Consider the following 24,233-nt stretch of genomic DNA (forward strand, 5'->3'; position numbering starts at 1 on the left):
GGAAGAGGAAGAGGAGGATAAAGAATAAGATGTTTTGAAAAATGAAAGGAAAAAACAACTTTTCATTTCATTTACTCCCGTGCTGCGTTTATGGGCCGATGAATAAATGGAAATGCGGCCGTCGTCAGAGCAGCGCACTTTTTCGATTTATTAATACGCTTTTATGACTTTTATAAGCTCCTCGGAGGGTTTTTTGTTTGTTTGTTTGTTTGTTTTTGGCAGGAATATAACGCCATAAAGGTGAGTTTGTATTAATTTTTTTAGAGGATGCGCGTGCTGTATATCTCAGCAGGAATGTTAATAACAAGACCACACTAATAGCTTCTGGGAATTTCACAGTGCACGTCTTTTAAGGTAACCCACTCTTTGTCAGCCTTACAAGCCCCGGTTGAACGGCGGCGGACATGTCTAAAATAAACAGTGTTCATACAACCCAACATGACATTTGGGAAGATAAAAAATACTTTTTTATCTTGGGTCCATGTCTATGGCAGGTCGTTTTAACATAAAATTAGCGTCACCACACTTACAATTCCATTCATCCATTTTCTGTTCACCCTTGTCCCTAATGGGGTCAGGAGGGTTGCTGGTTCCTCTCCAGCTACACTGAAAAAATGAGAATTGAGGGGTCTTTCATTTTGCACAAACAAAATAAGTTAATACTACACAAGACAATTATGTCTCTTGTATTTACACGATTGAATAAAGAATCATTTACTTAATTATCAACAATAATGAAACTACACATTTTCTTTACGTTGGTTTAACGTAATTATATTACATTACTAAAACCATTGTAATCATGTTTTATCATCACCGGAAATGATGCAATATATCAAAAGACACTCTCAAATATGATTGGATAATAATGAGAGCGGTCTTTTTAATGTTAACCAATCAGAAGCCAAACAAGATATTTGTAAAGATATCGCGATTGCCGCCCAGTTTCTTCCGACTCCTCAGCGACAAGAACGTTTAAGACAAATCTTTAGAGGAATATCGATTAGGTAAGTGATCTAAATATATATATATTTTGTAGTTCAGAATGTTTCCACATGATTATTGTCTTGTATAATAGCTCATTGTTAAACTATCTGCATGTTCTTTGGTTTTCATTTTGCTAGCTATTCTTATTAGTATAGCTAATAGCTGTAGCTAAATACAGCAGTACAGAACAGTATGCTATAGTCCATCAAAGTTGTCCACAGAAGACGGTTGTTACCGATCATATTTTTAATTTGTGTGCTTGGGATAGATCAACGAGGTGGTTTCAATAGTTTCCAAGCAGTGAAATGCCACTAGGAGAAGTGTCCGTTACTTTATTTCCCTCATGGCTACTGTGACGATTTAGAACCGACTGGCTTCTCAATGTTCTGTTCGTATAGAAAATGCATGTTTTTTGTTCTTTCATATTAGCACTGTCAAGCAAATGAGCCACCTCTTCTGGGATTATACCCTTGTGGAAACATGATACACTAACAGAACCGATATTCGTTATTATGGTAACAATTCTGCATGTAGCGTCGCTGACAGAACGACAAAATAAGAATATGAGGGATTTTGAGTACTTCGACGGGTTTCTGGGTTATTTTCCCTTATCTGTGGTGCACTGCGCAACATTAATGATCACCTCCATCTTCATATTTCAATTTGCTAACGTAATGGTTCGACTGCATCAGCGCCGCTGTATGGATGCCAAGGCCATCCAGCACAGTTCGCTGGGGGCGCAATGGTCCAGCGGAGTGCTGGAGCACAGTATTCGGTATGAGTAAAATCCGAATGTTTTCCAAATTCTCAAGACTTATGCAAAGTGTCCTTTGTAAATATCTACTGATAACTGCAATATATGGTAACACATTTTTTTTTTCTTTAAAAAAAATGTATAGAAATATTCGAAAAATAGTGTGCTAGGAACATTTTTGACAGATTTATGAACCACCTGCATCGGAACAGTACTGTTTTGTGAATGTGACATGCTTATTAATGACAGGTAGAATGTTTGTCATGTAGATGTTGTTACTGTGAGCCCAACAGTCGTCTCTGGCTCGCTGTCTCTCGCCGCTCCGTAAGTGTCAGCCCCTCCAGCGGCGGCGGCGTCTGAGAGCTCACCCTTTTTCAATAGCTTAAGGGAAGACTCAATGTAAAGTGTTTACAAATTTGGGTTGTAGAACAGATGTAAATTAATTATGGCTCCCAGATAGGAATTGCTTTTTTAATTCATTTTTGTAAGCCAAGATGATTTAGTATAAAAAAACAAATTTAAGTTTCAAATGTGCCTTCCAAACTTTAGCACCCATGAATTTTATGCTGATGGCAGATATTTGTCAGGACATTGAGTTTTGGTAATCTGGTGAAGAGCTTAGATTTTTTTTTCTTTTTTTTTTTTATATATGTGAAGTTACCTGCTGGATTTTCAGTTATCTCACTCAAGGTTATCTTTGTGTGTTACAGGTTTAGGTGGTGCTGGTAATGTGGAGTTGTAAGGGGTGCTCAGAAAAAGTGTCAAGTAGGTCCAAGCTTTTGCATCACTACAAATTAAAACATCCACATTTTGGACGTCATTGCCACTTCCCATGTACATACCTGCATTGTCCATGCAGAGAGGTATGACCTGTCTCATACATGTTTTTTTGGATACTGTGTTAATCTAAGATGTCTAGGCACATTTACTTCACTGTTCACTTTGGCAACACGAGTGATTGTGGCCTTCTTCCAGATGTTTATAATTTGAAAATCATTCCTTTGTGCTCATTTTTTCAGATAAATGCTGAGTTTAAGAGAATTACGACCATACCGCTTCATTCAAAGTTCTTCTCTCAACTGGATCTCCACTGTGACAACCTGAGGAAGCTCTTCAAAAGAAGAGGAGGACAGCTCGGACAAAAGCTTAGACAAATTGTTGCACAAATAGATGATGTAAGTGATGTAGCCATAACACAACTAATAATATAGAAAATTACATTTTTCTTGTTTTAAATGTTGTCAACTTGGACTTTTACTCTTGCTTATTTTCATTTAAAACTTTACTTTTAACTTTATTAGTTTCTATCTCTTCACCATAAAAAACATTTGGGTAAAGTACATTATTAAACTTCATTGTGAAGCACAAGGCTTGAAAAAAATTCAAATTTTTTCATACTGAATTTCCTTCAGTGTGAAGATGTTGATGTTGCACGGGAGTGTGTCATTAAGGGAGTCTGCATATATATGGGAGAAGATCCAGCCAAGCTCATCCATAAATATGTGGTATGTATCTTAATGTGTATTTACACCTAGTGATAGATAAATCAATCTAAATATAGAAATAGATTTAGATCTGCATATAGTTGTATCTATATAGACTTAGATGTCTCTAGCTATCTAGAGATAGATCTATCTTTACATGAATAGACACATAGATCTGTCTATATCTACATGTAGGTATACTTAGAGATATCTGTAGAGAAAGGACTAGAGATATCTATCTATCTAAAACTATCTATTTCTCTAAAACTGTCGATCTATATAAATCTATCTATATATCTATTTATTTCTCTATGTTATGTTAACTATATCTATATATCAAGAACTAGATACAGCTAGGTCTAGAGAAAGAGATTAATTTGTCATTTCTTCACATAGGGTGTGGATGAAGCTAATATTGAAGAGGGTATTGGAGCCACCACCATCGGTGTTTTTCATCTTAAAGACTGTTCTTCAGCAGATGAAGACATCGGGGTCGTTCTTGAAGGTATCAAAGTGTTTTCCAATTTGGATAGTGTGCCAACAGCTGTTGCAATGCTTTTTGGACTGATATATGCAATGAACCTCGCCTACCCTGCTGACCTCCGCTACACTTTCGAGGTATTACAGAAAATACTAATGGAACTGGATGGAGGTAAACTGTCAAACAAGGCATTGTCCCTTAAAAACCACCTCTATGAGTGAATAGAGATTTTCTCATGTTTAATTTGGTAATGTTCTCATGTTCAGTTTTTGTATTTCTTGTTGTATTCTTTATTGGAGGACACAAATGTATTTTTTTAATGAGGAACGTTCACCTGAAAGACTGGGCTTCAGCAGCTTTTACGTTCCAGTATGTAGTGCTACTTATAACACTACTGCTACTTAGTGTTACAAATATGTTAAAGAAATTTGCTATAAAAGTTACATTACACTGATTTATTGTCATGCAAATTACATGTTCAGAATTGTTTTAGAAATTTGACATACTTTTCTAAATCATTTTGTCTTTCATATTAATATCTTATAGATAAAATTTTAAGATGTAGTGTTTCCCTTGTAAAAAAATGTTCTTGTTTTTACACATTTGTTTAGACTATCACTATGGTATTACATAGTAATCAGTAAGACATGTGACAGATAATTGGTGTAAAAAGTTTAGCTTTGTCTCATATTGACATAACATACTGATAGTTTTAACAAATATGTTAAAAAAAAGTCTGTAAAGCTATGTACTGCAGCATTAATTAATGTCATTTGAATACATGTTCAAAAACAGTTTGTAGAAATTTGACATACTTTTCATAATCTTGTACATCTTTTATAGAAATATGTCTCAGGTTTTCCTTCATGTTCATAAAAATTGTATTTACTAAATTTAAAAAAATGTATGTCTCTTCAATTTAAAATATGTTAAGTACAAAATGGTGAGATTTAAATTTTCTTTCAAATAAAACTAATTTGTTCAGTAGCACTCACTTTCTTTGTCTTTCTTGTCAAATATCAGTCTTTAATTTTTTACAGTAGAACAGCATATAGAGAACTTGAAAAAATTAAGTAGGATTTAAAGCTGTAACATGTGTTCCATTAACATGATAGAATTGTGTTCACCCAACACAATTTCATTGAGTAATACTGGCAGTGAAAAATAAGCTGGTGTTATTCATTACAATAGTGTTGCTGGGACATAAAAAAAGTTATTGATAATACATAATATATTTACATTATGGTAAGAGATAAAATGTTTGTAGTTTCAACTTAATATTTTCAAGTAATCTCATGTAAATAAAATATGTTGATTTGACGAGCTTTAAGTATTTGAGGGAAAGAGGGAAAATATGTCGGTTCTACTTATTTGCATTGTGTGGGACCGATGTACACAATAAAATTAAGTAAAATGAACAGCTTTTTTCTTTCAGTGTACGTTCAGGGCGAGAGGTGGGGTCACCCTGGACAGGTCGCCAGTCTGTTGCAGGGCAACACAGAGACATGGAGGACACACAGCCATTCACACACACACTCACACACACACACACTCACACCTTGGGAGAATTTAGAGAGACCAATTAACCTGACAGTCATGTTTTTGGACTGGGAGGAAGCTGGAGAATGGCTCCACAGCACTTACACCATTGGAGTGTAAGTAAAAATGACAGTAGGCCCTAACACAGGAGGCAGTACAGATGCAAGAATACACTAAATTCTTTCAAGAGCAGAAACAGAAGATACTCTTCTGCAAAGAAACTACAGCAGGGTTTTCAGACTTCCTCTCCCTGAAGCAGAAACACTTTGAGGAATGTCTGGAATTCTGTTTTGATTCATGAAGATTGAGCAGATGGCACACCACCAGGACAAATGTCAAACAAGAACTGAGCCCTCACTTCTGTGAAGCAAGATGATCTGATTGTAGCCCAGACTTTGACAAGGCCACTGTGTTTGTTTTCGTTTGTTCTGTTTAGTCTCTTAACAGAAGCTGTCCAACAAACCAGGGAAGGTTAACTGTTCCGTGATCTTTAGTGGAAAAACGGATAACTACGGTTTGTTTGAGTCCAAAAACGCAGGAGTAGATGTGGGACATTTTCCGTCTGTTCTCAAATCTCTTCACGCGGGAGTGTGGTGCGTTACTTTTTCAGACCGCCTCCTTCTGTTGTCTGACAGGTTCTGCTGAAAGTATTTATTCATTCCACATTTCAGGCAGCGTTCAAGCTGAACACATCCATCCAAAAACACGTTTAACGTTCATGACTGACCATGTCCATGTTTCTGAATGACAGAAGGTTCGATGTCTGCAGGGGATGTGGAGGTGAAGAGCATCCAGTCAGCTGAATTGTCAGCATTGGCTGCCTTTGAATTTACTATATTGTGTTTTTAGTGGTTAATTATTCGAATAATCTATCAGAAGTCTACAAAACAGGATGAATTTGTTTCTCAGAATAGAATTTATTACCATTTGCACAGATTTAGTACAAACACACTGGAATCCTTGTGTGTTTCTCCAACTCAAGAAGAGTAAAAGTTTTTCAAAACACAGAAAATAAATATAAGATAAAACAGACAAAGTCTCAGATTTAAGATTTATTCTGCATCAGTGATATGATTACACTTCCATCAAAACTACATGAAAAATACTACAGAAAGCTAACAAATTATGTGATAAAAAGGATTTAGTGCATATTAGGCTATGGCTTATTTTCAGAAGATTCCAATAAAAAACATGGGGAAAAAGAATAGTGCAAAAAAAAAAAAAAAAATTCCACAAACCACTTTCTAGAGCTAAGACAGGAACCTTCATGAACAAAAAAAAGTGAACATTAAGTTAACATTTATTTAAAGTTTAAAGTAAAGTCAGGCATTTTGTAGCCTAAATTTGAAAGCGGACTAGAAATCTGCCCTCTTCAACATGAGGAAGAAGAGAAAAGGAAACATTTAAAGTTTCAGAACCACCTTAGTCAACTTTCACTGGCACCAGGAAAACAGTAGAAAAAGAAGAACATCTTGCTGCGGTCTGGATCTTGTGTCAATGAACCAGACTGTCTCTAAAACCTGTAGTTCTGACGCTCATCTCTCAGGTTGTTTACTGGGAAATTCCCAGCACAGCAGCTGGACAAACAGGAATGAATGATACTTGTGTGCAGCAGGGAGGGACTGGTTCCTCTGGTTCATGCTTTCGATGTTTGGACCGAATCCTGCCTTGGTTTTGTATCTGACTGACACAAACAGGGAAGAAATGCTCCTTAGCTGTGTTTCCATGGGCCGTGTAACTGCACAATTTGACATATTAATTCATATTATTTAAGTTTATTTGATAGGGACAGATGCACATCGACATAGGCAAACTGAACAGAACAGCAACTGCTATCAAACCACATATCAAAAATAAATGTGGTTGAAAAAACTCTCATTCGGTAAAGACTTTTGGCACTAAGATGACGTTTTCGCAAGACAGCAATGGGAACACTTTCTTCACATCACATCAGTGACACGATCAACAGCAGGAAACAAACTTTTCAGGTGCGACGAACAAAAAATATGTATCAAAGTGTGCAGTGCCAACAAAAACATTCATCACAAACAGATTTTCTGAGCGCACAGGCTGGCTGGCTCTGAACCAAGAGCTTCTGGGTGTAGGGGTCATCACAGGGGATTGATCAGCCAATCAGAACCAGCTGGAGGAAACGTGTGGCCATTAAGAAAAAAAAAAAAAGAAGAACCATTTTATTTACAGGCGTTTGACTCACTGAGAGATGGGGACTGTAGAGAAACTCTTCGTCACATGAAAGGCTTCAAACATGAAACCAATAAAAACACAGGCTCACTTCAGAGTTTAAAGCATTAATCACTGTTTTAATTTACAACCAAACATGGATAATTACTATTTATAAGAAAACAACATGAGATAATCCTTCATATTCAGATATTATGACAGATATTCAGACACTACTAAGAGAAGAGATCACTTCAGGTTCATAAAAACATTAAAGATTCATGAGATTTTCTTATAGTATCCTTGGATATTCAAGGGACTTGGGGGGTGGAGGTAGTTAGTGAAGGTGAAAGGTCACATTTGGAGTCTCCTCTGATCTACACCAACCTGTTTATGAGATTTGCTCATAGCCCACGAACCCTGCAGACCCTTTCCAAGTCTTCTGAGAAAGGTCAGCGGGTGGAACCTCAAGTTAAAGCTACAGTAGCGATTGGGTTTTCGGAAGATTATTGGTTGTTGCCTGTATATTTGTATTTGATGACTTTGTATTGAGACTGACTGTCTGAGAAGTGCTGGTTGATTGACAGTGTATTCTTGTGACAGCGGCTCTGTGGATCTCACTATACCACGGTGCACTTCCTCTTGACCTTCTGGTTGGGAGCGGTCACAGAACTTATCACCACCTTGACGGCTTCATCAAACACGGTCTTCAGGCCACGCTGCGTCAGAGCCGAGCACTCCAGGTATTTCACCGCACCTGGTTTCAGGCACCAACAAGGAAAACATGTTCATTGTACGTCCAACATGCTTCTGGGCCAAATCAAGTTTTCAAATGACATGTGCATCTCAGTAAGTTTGAATATCAACACCAAAGACTTGATCTACTTCAGTAACTCAGATGAAGTCACTTAAGAAATAAAAGTCTTTGTACATCCTAACACAAACCTGTAGCCGAGTTTCCACTAGCCATCAAATTGCGCAAAATGAAATTACAAAAATACATTTGCTTAATGGAAACACACTTATTTCTAAAAAAATTTATTTGGTGCTAGGTTGAGGTAGTTTTTCAGCTGTATACAAACAAATGTATTTTGCAAAACTGCAATAGAAACACAGTTTTTGCATCACACGAGTCTCGTGATTAACAGCCGGATGTTGCTACTGGCAAAGATGACAAAGAAGACGACAGGAAGTGGTAGCAAGATGGTGTTTTTTTTGTCTGTTTTCCCATCCAACAAGCTTATTCAAAATTTCATTTCTTATTTAACGGAAACACTACAACTGTGAAACTATCGTTTTTTCAACATTAACAGAATATAGACAAAGATTTGTGCAGATTTTTCATGGAAATGCAGCTGGTGTGTGGTGGAGTCCAGCCCAGTTAACAACTTCAAACTCTTAAATCTGCTTCACGACCTTCTTAATTCTGCAGGAATTCCTGTTGCTTGTCCATTTTTGCCTGTTACATTTTAAACTTTTTATTATTCCAGTTGGACACAGAACTGTTCTGAGGTCGGTGACTGTGTGCAGCAGAGGCGTTAGGTCAGGGGTGGGCACTCCTGGTCCTCCAGGGCCGGTGTCCTGCAACTTTTAGATGTATCTCTACTTCAACACACCTGAGTCAAATAATGAGGTCATTAGCAGAACTCTGGAGAACCTGACTGCACTTGGGAGGAGATTCAGCTGTTGGATTCAGGTGTGTTGGACCAGAGAGACTCTAAGAGTTGCAGGACACGGGCCCTCCAGGACCAGGATTGCCCACCCCTGCATTAGGTCACACGTCTTCCTCGTGAACATACAAGCCTTAGCATAACATTTTATTTGCATTTTCTGAGACACTAAATTTTGGGTTTTGGATTTTTATTAGACAGGAATAATAAACATTTCAATAGTTCTGAGTAATAATCATCAAAATGAATTAAAATAAGTACATGAATTATACTGCAGTGAACACTGAATCTATACACACTTATTGTTTTAAATGAAATTATATGGTCCCAAACAAAATGCTTCAATAAAATTTTATTTATGCATACGCATAAATCAAAGTCATTTATTCCCTGACTCTTTTAAAGATGTTTAACCTCTTCCAAAGAAACGGGACGGAAAGCAGATACAAGATGAAAGCATGTGTGATGTCCTGGATGTTCACATTTTCTTCTCCATCACCCTGGCAACTGCATACGCATGTTTCATACTACGAACCATCACACTGGATATATATAACATGCCTGACAGTGCTTGCCTTCAAATCAGTTACATGCTAATGCTGGATACAAACATTTTAATGAACTTAAAGTAACCAGTTTTTAAAAAAAAGTCACTCTAAGCTCGTGTTTTAAAGGTTATTCTGAACACGTGTGGACTGGATGACTGACCTATTTCCTTGGTTAAGGCCAAACCTTCGAGGTAGGTGATGGGACAGAGGTCCTTCTCCTTCAGCTTTTCAATCATGTCCTTGTCGTCCCTCAGGTCGGACTTGGTGCCCACCAGGATCATGGGGGTGTTGGGGCAGTGGTGCTTCAGCTCCACACTCCACTGCAGGAAGAGCCGGCGGGACGTTAGCAGACCAACTGACACGACAGCAGCGGGATCTGTTTCCTTTCGTTCTTTATAATATAGAACATTTCAGCAACAAGGCGGATCAAAGTGGTTCAGATGATGAAACCTGTGGTGGATGCTCCTCCCACCACCACATCGTGTTAGTATTTTTCTTTATATTATATTCCAGTTTATGTTTAAGTTAGTTATTTCATTTAGACATATATTTTCTAATGGGTGCACACTTTAGTTAATGTCTGTCTGAATGGTTTATTTACACTTGTTCTTTGTTTGAGGTGCTGCTGATTCAAAACAGCTGGAGGAGGAAACCTGGAGCGTACCATTTGTCTTGAAAGACTGAAGGAGGAGACTTGTTTCAAGTTGCTTTTAATTAGTTAATTTTGTCACTTAAATATTCACTTATTATTGTTTCTGTTAAGTAAAAGTTAGTTTGTTTTATAGAATGCTTTAGTTAATTTTGTATTTATTTATTCTTTTGTTATGTCCCTCAAGCGATAGATTTAGGTTTCTCCACCCTATTTAAGCAGCCTTTTGTTCTTTGTTGTCAGTTTTGTTTGTGTTCAGTTGATTTCAGTTAAATTGGGCCCAAAATTGTTATTTATTCTTTGACTTATTTTTGCATTGAATCTTTATGATTTGTTTGCTATTTTGGAAGAATTAAATTGAATCTTTTTCTAATTTGAACTCTTTTTGTCCTCGTTTGAGTCGGGTCCATCACAAAACCATAACACCATAATCAAATGTGCTTTCACCAAATTTGCATCAAATAAATGAATGAATCAATGTTCTGGTAATTATTTATCGAAGAAACTCTAAGCTGGAGGGTTATGAGCCTTGATTTAAAGGAAAACTTTGGCTGTTTTGAGGTTTTCTGGTAGTTTATTCCAGATTTGTGATGCATAGAAGCTGAATGCTGTTTCTCCATGTTTGGTTCTGCTTCTGGAAATGCAGAATGAACCAGAACCAGGTGTGGGGGTGTACTGACTACTGTTTCATGACTGATCGCCGATTACTGCTCTTTAAGAACACTGACCTGCCAATTCTGATTTTGGTAAATCCGTTTTTGGTCTGAAATGAAAGAAATTAAGTTGGAGATTTGGTGACTATTGTTAAACATGCAGACATGACATGGTGGGCCGATCAGTTAAACCTTTCAGAAGAGGACAGTGGCTGATTTTTAGAGCTTTGCTCAGGAAGAAAAGATCTATGGATAATATCGGCTTCACATGTAAGTGTCAGTCAATTACAGATTAAGGAAAAGACCTGAATGCTCTGGAAGGATGATATGTAGTGATGTGCGGATCAATCCTAACCTTGGTACGGACGTTTTCATAAGAAGCTGGACTGACCACTGAAAAGCAGACCAGGAACACATCCTAAGAAACAAAATAAAGAATAAACATATTTGTTTGTGTGTGCTCTCTTGCAGACATGTTTAAACCCACCGTCTGAGGGTAGGACAGAGGTCTGAGTCGGTCGTAGTCCTCCTGTCCTGCTGTGTCCCACAGACCCAGGGACACTGGTTTCCCGTCCAGTAGCATACTGGCAGAATAATTATCAAATCTGAAGGGGAGGGGTTTTCAAAATTAATCCAACTTATCTCGGATGTGACATTTCACCACGTGCAATACAAAAACAGTAAAAATATTAAAGACATTAAAATCTGCACATTGTCTTTAATAATCCAGACTCTACATTACAGTTGAATGTGACCACATCTGGTCACTAGTTGGCGCTGTTTGTTCCGTGTGGTACTTACACCGTGGGGATGTATTCTCCTGGGAAGGCATTGGTGGTGTAGCTGATGAGCAGACATGTTTTACCCACAGCCCTGAGGAGGCAGAGAGAAGACAAGAAGACAGATTGTTCAATATGAAGCATACATCTAGATAATACAAACAATAGTAGCACTAGCCTAGTAAAAACTAGCACCTTGTACTTCACTTCTCTTTGTCCAAAGGGTTGGGGTTGTTGAGAAACTATTGCTAAAACTCCAGACAATTCCAAAACAGCGCAGAAAACCAATATCATTGTTCACAACTTCCCCTTCTGTTTGCTGATTGGTCTGAATCAAGAGGAGAGAGTCCAGACTGTGCTGGAAGCGAGACAGTTTTTCCAGTGGAACTGCACAGGAACGCGATGGACAAACTTGCACATCAACAGAAGGCTTCAACATTTCTAGATTCACTCTGAAAATAATTTCTGGCCTAGTGTTCAAATGTCTACAAGAGTTTCTTTCTGTTATAAGCAGGATTTGTTATAATCTCTATCATCCACAAACTGGTACCAAACACCAATGAGGGGCTGTGAAACACGGCAGATGACCTAGGAGGTAAGATCATGACTAAGATAGAAAAACATGGCCTCCGTTTTATGCTAACGCTATGTGATAAAGAAACAAACTGTTGCTATGTCCAAAGTTTTACACGCTAAGCCAAAGGAAATGGCCTGGAAGTCCCACAGTGAGAGTGGGAAACAATCCAAAGTCAAGACTCTGTGTCCCAAAGAGAGTCTAAGTACCCTCCTCTGTTTTTGAGATTTGGTACCATCAGCAGTATCAAATCACTGATGGCACCATTTATATCGCGATTTATAAACGGTATTATATAAATTGTGATATATTATATATATATACACAAACAAAATATAATATTTTGTGAGATAGAAGAAGCCTCACAAAAACTTGAAAAGAACCTGATTATTGTTGTACTTTCACTATGGTTTGCTGTAGGGAACAGTGACAGAGCAGGCTGGACCTTATGTCTGCCTACTTCCTGTCTGAGTCCCGTCATCAAAGGCCACTAGTGCTAAACAATAAGAATAAGAAAACGTGAAGGTATGTAAAATCTTTCTTTTGAAGTTGAATTTTTTTTCTTATAAGTAAAACTATGCAGTTGTCACTGAATAGAGGCAACATGTTGTCTGTGCTGCAAATGTTGCTGCAGTTGATGTCACTAACCTAACCTGACAGAAAATATTTAAAGCATGTTTGTAAAGAGCTGCAGGTAATGGAGTCTATTAATGTTCAGCCCGGCTCCTCCAGTAAGAGAAGAAACCTGTTCCACCATGACTGTACGACAGGAGGATAAACTGGTTTGGACTGGAGGAACCGTTTTCATGAGCGCTGTTTTGTGACCCAGAAAAACAGTTTAATTAGCCTTTTCTTTCTCTGGCTCTTTAATATCAGAAAACATTCAGAAATGGCACTTTAATATCTAATAAGGAGCGAAAATACAACATTTTACATCAATTGGAGCTTCTTTGTGATTATTAGATATGAGAACCATTTTCTTTGCCTTTTGTCTGGCTTTGCTTTACATACAAATCAGCTGGATTTTTACAGTAAATATTAGAGAAGGGGAAAAATGGCTTCTGTTTCTATAACATAGCTAAACATGTTGCTAAAATACATTATGATTTACAGGTGAGAAGGGAAAACTGAAAGTCACTTACCCATCCCCCACCACCACACACTTAATGGAATTTTGCATCAGACACAGCGAACAGGCCGCCTGGACAAAAGGTGGATGAGCAGGAATCTGTTGTCCTAAAGGCGAAGTGACCGGAGGAAACGCTTCTGGAGAGACTCATCCATGCTCTGCTTCAGGAGGAGAGACTGCAGCACCAATTATTGGACTTCCTCTCCTGTACCAGGAACAAACACTCTGATGAATCTCTGGAATCTTGCTCAGGTGTTGTCTTTTGGCAAGAATTTCATTCATGCACATGTCTGTACAGTTCACAGAACAAAGCGAAATGTCTGACAAGCATTGAACTGTGATGCTCATCAAAGGGGCAGTGTCAATCAAGTAAACTCAACGTTTTTGAGCTTTGCGGCATATTCTTTCACGAAAAACACACCTGGAGTGTTGTCTTGATTCTTTCATTAATATTGGAGAAATCCTTAAATCTCCATGGTGTGCAAAATGCCTGGGTGGGCCTAGCTCTGCCTTTTTAGGACGAAGCTCCTCCTCTGAGCTGTAGTTTCCTAACTTCAGAGCTTCCGCCTCACAGAGCAGTTGTGACCTACAACCTACATTCAGCTCCTTCAGACTAGCCAACAGCAATTAGCAAAACTTTGATGTTATTCTGTATTTGTGATGTACGAGTTCAGAATAACATCAGATCATGTTCGTTGATTTGATGGCACGAATAAATCGCGTTTTAGTTTGAAACATGAAATTATTTAGTTAAAAGTACATGATATTCTTTAGTTAACGTGATAACCCCCTAAGTTCATTTTTTACAGTGCAGGAACCATCAGGACTTCCTCTTGATTTACTGCCAACTGCAGCCTGAGAATCTCTGGAATCCTGACCTGCTGCTGATGGTAAAAGTGATAATGATTTTGGGATTTTTATTAGTTGTCAGTTCCGATCAACGATGTACGAATATTTATTGTATGAGAGATTTTTTACTGAGATCAACAAATGTGGCCCAATGTTTGATCAGACACAGTGATGTGAACATGTTGATTCTGTGTGGCAATTTAATTTTTCATTGTTCTCTATCATAATACACCTTTCTAGATTTTATGATAGGTTAGTTTTTAGTAACTGATTACTGGTTAATCAGTAATCCGTTACTGGTAACCAGTAACTGGTTACTGGTTACCAGTAACTGTGTCGGAGGAGGGTAACTTATTACTCCCCTGGTTTTAACAACCAGTTAACATTTCAAGTTACTCATAGTAACTTGAAATGTTACTATGAGTAACATTTCAAGTCTCCTTTGGGATTAATTCAGTATTTTTGAACTCAGTTTGTTTCCAAACTATAACTTCCATTAAACATTGTTGAAAAAGTGACTCTGCAGGTTTATTCATTTATTTATTTTACTTATTTATTTATTTCAAACACTATAGAAGTAGGAGATCACACACACGAACAAGGAATGCAAAAGACATTTTGGTACTACAATAATCTTAACAAGGAGCAGGAAGGAGTTAGAAACTTATAAACTCCCATCCCATAAACTCATGTAATATTTTCAGACGGACCCTCATTATTAAATCAAATAAAAAATAAACACAGGTTAATGAATGTTCTATTCTATCTATAACTTCTAAACTTATATGTATGTATATATATATATGTAAACATACCTCCACACACTCATATGCATTAGCCTCAATTTACATAAACACTTTAGTGCTATCTCTCACCCATATTTCTATATCTTGCAAAAATGATCTCCCCATATTTCTTTTTAAATTCTATTCCATTTTTAACTTTGCTTTAACTCTTCATTTAACTTGTTCCATAATTTTACACCATGAATTAAAATACAAAAGCTCTTTCTTGTTGTTTACAAACTAAAGATCCTAAAGGGTTTGTGTTCTCATAATAACCGACATTATGGATGATTCGAATGTTTCTCCAGGATTCTCAATGGTTGTAAACAGCTTTTGTAATTAATTCCTCACATCTGTGAATAATATAATAAATATGGCAAAAATCAGAGAGTTATACAGAATATGAGATGATTTATTATACAGAGTATATCAAGTTTTTGCCAGAACTGATATGTTTCTACATAGTTTAATCTGTAAAAGTTTTATATGAAGTTTCCAACTGATTTTGTCGTCTATTATTACAGCAAGAAACTTATTCACAGAAACCTTTTCCAGAGTTACGCCCTCTGTCTGAACTTTAATTTGAGAACTTTTGAAACAGTTTTTTTTTTAAATCCTGATTTTTAGCCTTCTCCAAATTTAGTGTTAATTTACTATTGTCAAACTATTTCTTTAATTCACTCATTTCTGAGGTAAGTTTTTACCAGAGACTGGAATATTTGTGTCATCAGCAAATAACACAAATTTTAATACTTTGCTTATGTGGATTATATACAAATTAAATAAAACTGGACCCAGTACTGACCCTTCAGGTTCTCCACACACAATCCCCAGACAACCAGATGCAATATCTCCCATCTTCATGAATTGTTTTCTGCTCTGTTCCCAGTTTTCTTTTAGGTTTTGTCACCATGTTTGTTGAAAAAGAAATCAGTTTGACAGGACCAGAGCAGGAGAAAAGGACATTATTGTTACATGAAAATGAAGTTTTACATCTTCTCTGTTTGTAAAGACGATGATTTTCGTGGGGATTCTGACTCATGGTCCACTTGGATCTCCATCAGAGTATCTGGCACTTGCGTTTTTTCTGGACTTTGGGGGCCTGCAGGACCGTCCTGATGGCTTCATCAAACACAGCCGTGAGGCCGCGCTGCGTCAGAGCGGAGCACTCCAGGTACTTCACTGCACCTGGTTTCAGCACACACACACACACACACACACACACACACACACACCACACACACACATCTATATGAAATGCCAACTGTGCTCCACCCAAATCAGTTTTTATTTCATTTATCGACTTGGCTAAATATGTCAAAGGTTTTGAAAGAAAGTGACTCCAATTCTATTTTTACAACTGACAATAAAATTGTTCAACTGAGTCTAAAATGGTAAAAAAACAAACAAACAAAAACCTGATACTTTTCTTTTTAGAACAGCAAATGTGCAAAATCCTTTGAAAGTTTTGGATCTACAATGAATAACATTCCTTTCCAAAAAAAAAAAAGAAAAGAAAAAAATTGGACCTTTCAATTTTTGTCATTTGTTTTTTTGTCTGGCCTGTTAGGACGTCTGTAGCACCTAAATACATTTAAACAGAAAACAGGAGGACCAAAAACTGACCGATTTCTTTAGCCATGGCAAAGCCCTGCACAGTGGTGATTGGAGTCAGTTTCTTCTCCTCCAGAGCTTCACTGTCATTCCTCAGGTCCACCTTGGTGCCCACCAGGACTACCGGGGTCTCAGGGCAGTGGTGCTGCAGCTCCTTGATCCACTGCAGAGGAAAAACAGGTTATAAAAAGCTCTGGAAGAAGAAGAACATTTTCCGTCCAACCTTCGGTATCTTACAGGCTTTTCTTACGTCTAAAACCAAATACAGAAATATAAATGAACTTTATTTCTTAAGTAGACGTTGGGTTTTCTTTTCTACGTAGTTGTGAGCAGATGTGAACAGCTGGCCTTGTTGCCCAGAGCGGGCTGTTCTTACCCTGGCACGGACGTTCTCGAAGGAAGATGGACCGACGAGAGAAAAGCAAAGCAGAAACACGTCCTAACAGAGAAGGAAGCAAAATAAAAAAATATTCTTAAAAATCTATTAACACAAAAGTTTTACAGTTCAATGTAAACTATTGAAAACTCTGTTGGACTTGTACTGAATGCAGTGTTTTACAAATATCCCACCACTGTTTTGTCTTGCAAACGTTATCAGCTAATCAAATGTCATAAACTTTAATGTGGTAAACCATTATTGGACAATCGATTATTTGTTTGCATTCCAGTGTGAGCAGACGTCCTGAACACACACACACACACCGTCTGAGGGTAGGACAGAGGTCTGAGTCTGTCATAGTCCTCCTGTCCTGCTGTGTCCCACAGACAGAGGGCCACTGGATTCCCATCCACCATCACATTGGCAGAATAACTATCAAACCTGGAGGAAAACAGCCAAACGTTAGAATCAGAGCAAACTGTCTTTGACATAGTGTTCCACTTATACTATATCTCTGTTTGCCCTGTTCACTCAAACTTCACCCAGCTCTCTACTGAACATGACCACGTCTGATCAGAGGTTGTGCTTGGTGCTGTGTGGGACTTACACTGTGGGGATGTATTCTCCAGGGAAGGCGCTGGATGTATAGCTGATGAGCAGACATGTTTTACCCACAGACCTGAGGAGAGAAATAAGACAACAATGAGAGTTATCATTTAAAAAGAGTGTCCTCTAATGATGACTGACCATTCTGAAGTAGTACTGTACGTGTTTGTCTGTGTAATACTAATCACATAGATTTATCAGCTCATGTTTAATTCTTCAGGTGAGGAAAAAAACAACTGTAATCTGTTTTTTTCCCCGCCTCGCATTAGGAGTCTGTTTACAAGTGTTCTCCTTGGTGAGTGAGAAGGATATCGCTCTGATTTGGCCTTTTTCCACTAGTAGTAACTGCTCTGTGAGGCTCGACTCGTCTGTCTGCACTTATAGGTTACATAGTCACTGTTGCGTCTCCAGTCCAGTCTGTTGTCCAGATTTCTATTCTACAAAATTGCTCATTCATATGAAGAAAAAGTAAGTAAATAAAGTTTACTTATAAAGCACTTTTCACACACATAAAATCACACAGTGAAATCGACATTAAAGCCGTACAAAACAAAACCAACAGAGGAAACACAAGAAAATCAAGAGATAAAAGCCTGGGAGAAAAAAAAATGTTTTTAGTTGTTTTTTTTAAAACCTCCACAGAGTCAGCAAAGCTGCAAGGGCCAGCTGTTCCACAGCCTTGGGGCCACTGACTGAAAGGCCCGGGCCCCTTAAGTTTTTAACCGTGTTCGTGGAACAACCAAAGGATTCAGCCTTTCAGAACGAAGACCATGAACAGCAGAATATTTAGTTCAAAGCTGGCAAAGATAATCAGGAGCCTGGCCGTGTAAAATTCTGTAAGTCAACACAAGAACTTTAAAACGAATTCTAAAATCAACTTATATGATTAAAAAGTTCAGGCAAAACAGTTCCAATATTGACTCAAAGTAAAACTATGAGGAGGTTAGAACGTCAACTGTCTACGCTGAAGAACATGCAAGAATTTTCCTTCAAGTCTTCTTGTGTACAAAGACTAGAAATGTTTTTGGTTTGTATCCATGCAAACATGCTGAATTGAATCACTAATAATGTGATTCAATTCACATTAACTTTGATTCTAGCTCACACTGTGAAACACTGAATGAAGTCAGAATAAAAATCTAACTTACCCATCTCCCACCACCACACACTTAATGTTATTCATGGTGAGTTAACCTGGACAAACGACCTGGAGGTGAAGTAAACCAGAGTCCTTGTGTTGTCTGAAGTGTGCAACAAACTAAGTAAACTGTTGTGGAGTTTCTGGTTTATATTTTGTTACAGGAACCATCAGGACTTCCTCTTGATTTACCGCCAACAACCTGAGAATCTCTGGAATCCTGACCTGCTGCTGCTGGTAAAAGTGATAATGATTTTGGGATTTTTATTAGTTGTCAGTTCCGATCAACGATGTACGAATATTTATTGTATGAGAGATTTTTTACTGAGATCAACAAATGTGGCCCAATGTTTGATCAGACACAGTGATGTGAACATGTTGATTCTGTGTGGCAATTTAATTTTTCATTGTTCTCTATCATAATACACCTTTCTAGATTTTATGATAGGTTAGTTTTTAGTAACTGATTACTGGTTAATCAGTAATCTGTTACTGGTAACCAGTAACTGGTTACTGGTTACCAGTAACTGGTTACTGGTTACCAGTAACTGTGTCGGAGGAGGGTAACTTATTACTCCCCTGGTTTTAACAACCCTTTGAAGAAACTTGATACTATGAGTAACATTTCAAGTTTCCTTTGGGATTAATTCATTATTTTTGAACTCAGTTTGTTTCCAAACTATAACTTCCATTAAACATTGTTGAAAAAGTGACTCTGCAGGTTTATTCATTTATTTATTTTACTTATTTATTTATTTCAAACACTATAGAAGTAGGAGATCACACACACGAACAAGGAATGCAAAAGACATTTTGGTACTACAATAATCTTAACAAGGAGCAGGAAGGAGTTAGAAACTTATAAACTCCCATCCCATAAACTCATGTAATATTTTCAGACGGACCCTCATTATTAAATCAAATAAAAAATAAACACAGGTTAATGAATGTTCTATTCTATCTATAACTTCTAAACTTATATGTATGTATATATATATATGTAAACATACCTCCACACACTCATATGCATTAGCCTCAATTTACATAAACACTTTAGTGCTATCTCTCACCCATATTTCTATATCTTGCAAAAATGATCTCCCCATATTTCTTTTTAAATTCTATTCCATTTTTAACTTTGCTTTAACTCTTCATTTAACTTGTTCCATAATTTTACACCATGAATTAAAATACAAAAGCTCTTTCTTGTTGTTTATAAACTAAAGATCCTAAAGGGTTTGTGTTCTCATAATAACCGACATTATGGATGATTCGAATGTTTCTCCAGGATTCTCAATGGTTGTAAACAGCTTTTGTAATTAATTCCCCACATCTGTGAATAATATAATAAATATGGCAAAAATCAGAGAGTTATACAGAATATGAGATGATTTATTATACAGAATATATCAAGTTTTTGCCAGGACTGATATGTTTCTACATAGTTTAATCTGTAAAAGTTTTATATGAAGTTTCCAACTGATTTTGTCGTCTATTATTACAGCAAGAAACTTATTCACAGAAACCTTTTCCAGAGTTACGCCCTCTGTCTGAACTTTAATTTGAGAACTTTTGAAACAGTTTTTTTTTTAAATCATGATTTTTAGCCTTCTCCAAATTTAGTGTTAATTTACTATTGTCAAACTATTTCTTTAATTCACTCATTTCTGAGGTAAGTTTTTACCAGAGACTGGAATATTTGTGTCATCAGCAAATAGCACAAATTTTAATACTTTGCTTATGTGGATTATATACAAATTAAATAAAACTGGACCCAGTACTGACCCTTCAGGTTCTCCACACACAATCCCCAGACAACCAGATGCAATATCTCCCATCTTCATGAATTGTTTTCTGCTCTGTTCCCAGTTTTCTTTTAGGTTTTGTCACCATGTTTGTTGAAAAAGAAATCAGTTTGACAGGACCAGAGCAGGAGAAAAGGACATTATTGTTACATGAAAATGAAGGTTTACATCTTCTCTGTTTGTAAAGACGATGATTTTCGTGTGGATTCTGACTCATGGTCCACTTGGATCTCCATCAGAGTATCTGGCACTTGCGTTTTTTCTGGACTTTGGGGGCCTGCAGGACCGTCCTGATGGCTTCATCAAACACAGCCGTGAGGCCGCGCTGCGTCAGAGCGGAGCACTCCAGGTACTTCACTGCACCTGGTTTCAGCACACACACACACACACACACAGGCTTGTGTGGTAACTTTCCATCGACTTCCATGGATTTCTACACACTAACCCTAACCCTACTCCTCCACCTCAGCTGAGTCCACCACATCCTACATCCCAGCCCTGCCTGACGTCTGGTGAGGATATGGACACGGATACCTGGCCCCCTCCACCATCGAATCTGACGGAGTACGACGTCGTGGATGCGTGGACACCGTCTACCTCTCCTGCATCCTGGCATGAAGAGGATATTCTATTTCTTTGCTGTGATGATGGACTGGATGATGATCTTGATCTCTTTGAGTAAGAATGTGTGATTTCTGCTGAGCACTATCTGATCTCAAGGAGGGGGTGTCAATAAATCTGGTATGTGTGTGAGATCTGTCCAGGCTCATGCAGAAAAACAATCATAAGAAGGCCTAAGAGACTGTCGCAGCCTTGTATGTTGATTAATGCTGAATATTAAATGTGTATTCTCTGTATTTACTTGAGGTGTAATCCCTGTATTTTTTTAAAAAAAAGAAAGAAAAAGGTTGTAATGATGGCACCAAACGACTGAAGATGTGAGCGTAAAGGATGCAGCTGTCTGATAAGAATCAGATGGCTTCTTGCTTGCTCGGAGTCAACCGCCTACTCAGAAACGGAGTTGGATCCTACGTGCTAGAGCTGCGGGATAGATATATATAGATATATATATATATATATATAGATATATATCTTTATCTTTATATAGATATATATCTATATATAGATATATAGATATATATATATATATCTTTATAAATATATATATACATATATATATATATATATAGATCCATTTTTTCCTTTATGGGATTTTTACATTTGGGGAATATCTGAAAAAAAAACACAAAAAACAAAAAACCAACAACTATTTTAATGTTATTCTGTTGTAAAAACACAAAGCAATTATTTCCATACGTATACATCAACTTCTAATACCTGGATTTATTACTGTGGCAGCACGAGTGGGTGAAGCTGCTACTCTGCCCTTCAAAGATAGATATATATATATATATATATATATATATATATCGATAGATAAGCAGGGTAGCCAGTGGGTGTCACAGCGCCACCTTGGGAATTGCACCCAAGGAAATAGACGGGTTTGTACCCAAGGAGAGCAAGACTTCTTTGAAAGCAAAAAATAATTAACTTTATCGTTTCTCTCTTTTAAAAAAAAACAGTAAAATTCAAGGAGCACAATAGGAAAGGGAGTGCAGTGCTGGGGCCTACCAGCAGGGGGGAGGGCAATCCAAATGTGGGAACTGGACCTAAACAAATTAATAAATCAAAATAAATCACCCCAAGCACTTGTGAATAAACATTCAATCTGTGAAGAAATCCCGACACCGGTCACTCGCACAGCACACTGGTCCAGTCCCTCTGGCTGCCCCCCCACTGCCTTCAGCTCCCAGCCTGGAGACAAAAGGGTGGGGTTAAACAAAGAAACTACAATTTACACAGGGGTGCTAAAATGAGGTTACCCTCTGATACATCCAGTTATTAAAATCAGCAGTTTGATTAAGTGGTCTAAAAAAATCACAGCAGTCACACCCAGCCAAACTGGAGGTAAAAACAAAGCAGCAGGGCTTCCAGCGAGCTGCAGCAGCTTTAGACCTGAAATTAAGTTTGGTTAATAGGTGATTTTGGGAACATGGCACAAGGCAGAGAAAACCATGGTCACCTACCAGAGCTGGATGACTCCACCTCAACCAGAGAGCCCCTTCTGGCCCCAAAGCGGGAGGATCCACTTGTCAATACAAGCTATGTACAAATAATTGTTATTTTGTGATGTTGAACTGTATGGGTGCAGTGCAATAAAGGTACATACCCTGTTTATGTTGCCAAGTTGCACTGGGAAGGGTAAATTACTGCCACATCCCAGTATAAACAGGAGGCTTCAGGCAGCTTCTGAATTTAAACAACTTGAATTAGCCAACTCAAATTGAGATATTGTACAGAAAGAGAAACATTACTTACTATACTTACTATTTCGGATTTTGAGTTTGATCACTGCAAATTAACCAAGCAGACATTCAACTGACGTGTGACCAGATGCAGGCATGAAGAGAGAAGGCTAGGGAGTCTGCCTTTATGCTCCCACCCACTCAGGTGATTAAGTGCCAGGTGACTTCAATCCTGAAGCAGGCTTCATCCTGCTACATTACATATTCATTTTTAAAAAGTCATTTGGTTCTTTAACATTTTTAGCCACAATTATTGTTACTATTGAACCTTGGAAGCACTAAAGAGACACTTGTGGCTCTGGAGCTCCATGCTGCAGATCTCTGCATTAGATCGTCCAAATTCTCTTAAAATAAGGCGTAGAAATACTCTTCCAAATAAAAGCCTTAATATTTCATTCCATCATATACATTGTTGCAAAAGTTCCATAAAACTAGAGTGACCAAACCTGTAATTAAGAAGATTTTGTTTGGACCCTAAGTTCTTCAGAAACCTAAAAACAAAGAAAATAAAAAATGATTTTTCACATCCACCACCAAGCAGGAAAGTTGCTCATCAAAGGAGCAGCTCTGGCAACCTGGAGGAGGAAAGAAGGAGGTGAGGAGGTTGAGAGAGACCATCAACAAGAAGATTCCTCAAACTTCAAGTCCATCCCTTACAGCGGGAACCAACCGGCGACACAAAACACATTAAACAGCAGGAAACCAAAACCTGAGGCGCTGAAGAAATCCATTTAGGATGCAGAGCCTTGAAGAACATAAAGTCCCTCTGCTGCCTTATCCCAAACAAAGACATGAGAGACTGAGCTTATCCAACCTGAGTGTTGTGCTGCCACGGACACAAAGCCTTGTGACCAGAACCAGGACTGGAACCAGAACCAGACGCAGGACTGGGACCAGACCCAGAACCAGAACCAGAACCAGGGCTGGGTCCATGTCTGGAACCAGAACCAGAACCAGGGCTGGGTCCATGTCTGGAACCAGAACCAGAACCAGACCAGAACCAGGGCTGGATCCATGTCTGGAACCAGAACCAGACCCAGGACTGGGTCCATGTCTGGAACCAGAACCAGGACTGGTTCCATGTCTGGAACCAGAACCAGACCCAGAACCAGGGCTGGGTCCATGTCTGGAACCAGAACCAGACCCAGGACTGGGTCCATGTCTGGAACCAGAACCAGACCCACGGCTGGGATCAGACCCAGAACCAGGGCTGGGTCCATGTCTGGAACCAGAACCAGAACCAGGACTGGTTCCATGTCTGGA

At 38.1% G+C, this 24,233-nt stretch overlaps 3 protein-coding genes and 1 long non-coding RNA gene across 6 annotated transcripts; 1 reads left to right on the forward strand and 3 right to left on the reverse strand.

Moving 5' to 3' along the window:
• Nucleotides 1-603: 603 nt before the first annotated feature.
• On the forward strand, nucleotides 604-5,118 carry LOC122823717. Of its 2 annotated transcripts, XM_044103632.1 has the most exons (5): nucleotides 604-1,007; nucleotides 2,452-2,604; nucleotides 2,761-2,916; nucleotides 3,154-3,246; nucleotides 3,622-5,118. In XM_044103632.1, exons 2-5 carry the CDS (start codon nucleotides 2,470-2,472, stop codon nucleotides 3,925-3,927), a joined length of 690 nt encoding a protein of 229 aa, XP_043959567.1. In that variant the 5' UTR covers nucleotides 604-1,007; nucleotides 2,452-2,469; the 3' UTR covers nucleotides 3,928-5,118. The 2 variants fall into 2 exon arrangements, with proteins under 2 accessions (XP_043959567.1, XP_043959566.1); XM_044103631.1 differs by lacking the exon at nucleotides 604-1,007 and having other exon boundaries at nucleotides 1,808-2,604.
• Nucleotides 5,119-7,545: 2,427 nt separating this feature from the next.
• On the reverse strand, nucleotides 7,546-13,664 carry LOC122823718 (ras-related C3 botulinum toxin substrate 1-like). Of its 2 annotated transcripts, XM_044103634.1 has the most exons (7): nucleotides 13,442-13,664; nucleotides 11,748-11,819; nucleotides 11,434-11,551; nucleotides 11,252-11,364; nucleotides 11,022-11,056; nucleotides 9,805-9,964; nucleotides 7,546-8,183 (listed from the first exon to the last, which is right to left on the reverse strand). In XM_044103634.1, the coding sequence occupies exons 1-7, from the start codon at nucleotides 13,443-13,445 to the stop codon at nucleotides 8,047-8,049; spliced, it is 639 nt and encodes a 212-aa protein (XP_043959569.1). In that variant the 5' UTR covers nucleotides 13,446-13,664; the 3' UTR covers nucleotides 7,546-8,046. The 2 variants fall into 2 exon arrangements, with proteins under 2 accessions (XP_043959569.1, XP_043959570.1); XM_044103635.1 differs by lacking the exon at nucleotides 11,022-11,056 and having other exon boundaries at nucleotides 11,302-11,364; nucleotides 13,442-13,655.
• Nucleotides 13,665-14,772: 1,108 nt separating this feature from the next.
• Nucleotides 14,773-18,992, reverse strand: LOC122823722 (ras-related C3 botulinum toxin substrate 1-like). Its single transcript, XM_044103638.1, has 6 exons — nucleotides 18,810-18,992; nucleotides 17,663-17,734; nucleotides 17,379-17,496; nucleotides 17,053-17,115; nucleotides 16,689-16,839; nucleotides 14,773-16,250 (listed from the first exon to the last, which is right to left on the reverse strand). Exons 1-6 carry the CDS (start codon nucleotides 18,842-18,844, stop codon nucleotides 16,123-16,125), a joined length of 567 nt encoding a protein of 188 aa, XP_043959573.1. The 5' UTR covers nucleotides 18,845-18,992; the 3' UTR covers nucleotides 14,773-16,122.
• Nucleotides 18,993-22,084: 3,092 nt separating this feature from the next.
• LOC122823724 lies at nucleotides 22,085-23,866 on the reverse strand. Its single transcript, XR_006369383.1, has 3 exons — nucleotides 22,993-23,866; nucleotides 22,835-22,914; nucleotides 22,085-22,767 (listed from the first exon to the last, which is right to left on the reverse strand). It is a non-coding gene; the product is annotated as an uncharacterized LOC122823724 (long non-coding RNA).
• Nucleotides 23,867-24,233: the final 367 nt, after the last annotated feature.

The sequence above is a fragment of the Gambusia affinis genome, linkage group LG20 (assembly GCF_019740435.1).
Source record: "Gambusia affinis linkage group LG20, SWU_Gaff_1.0, whole genome shotgun sequence".
In the NCBI taxonomy this organism is placed as follows: Eukaryota; Metazoa; Chordata; class Actinopteri; order Cyprinodontiformes; family Poeciliidae; genus Gambusia; species Gambusia affinis.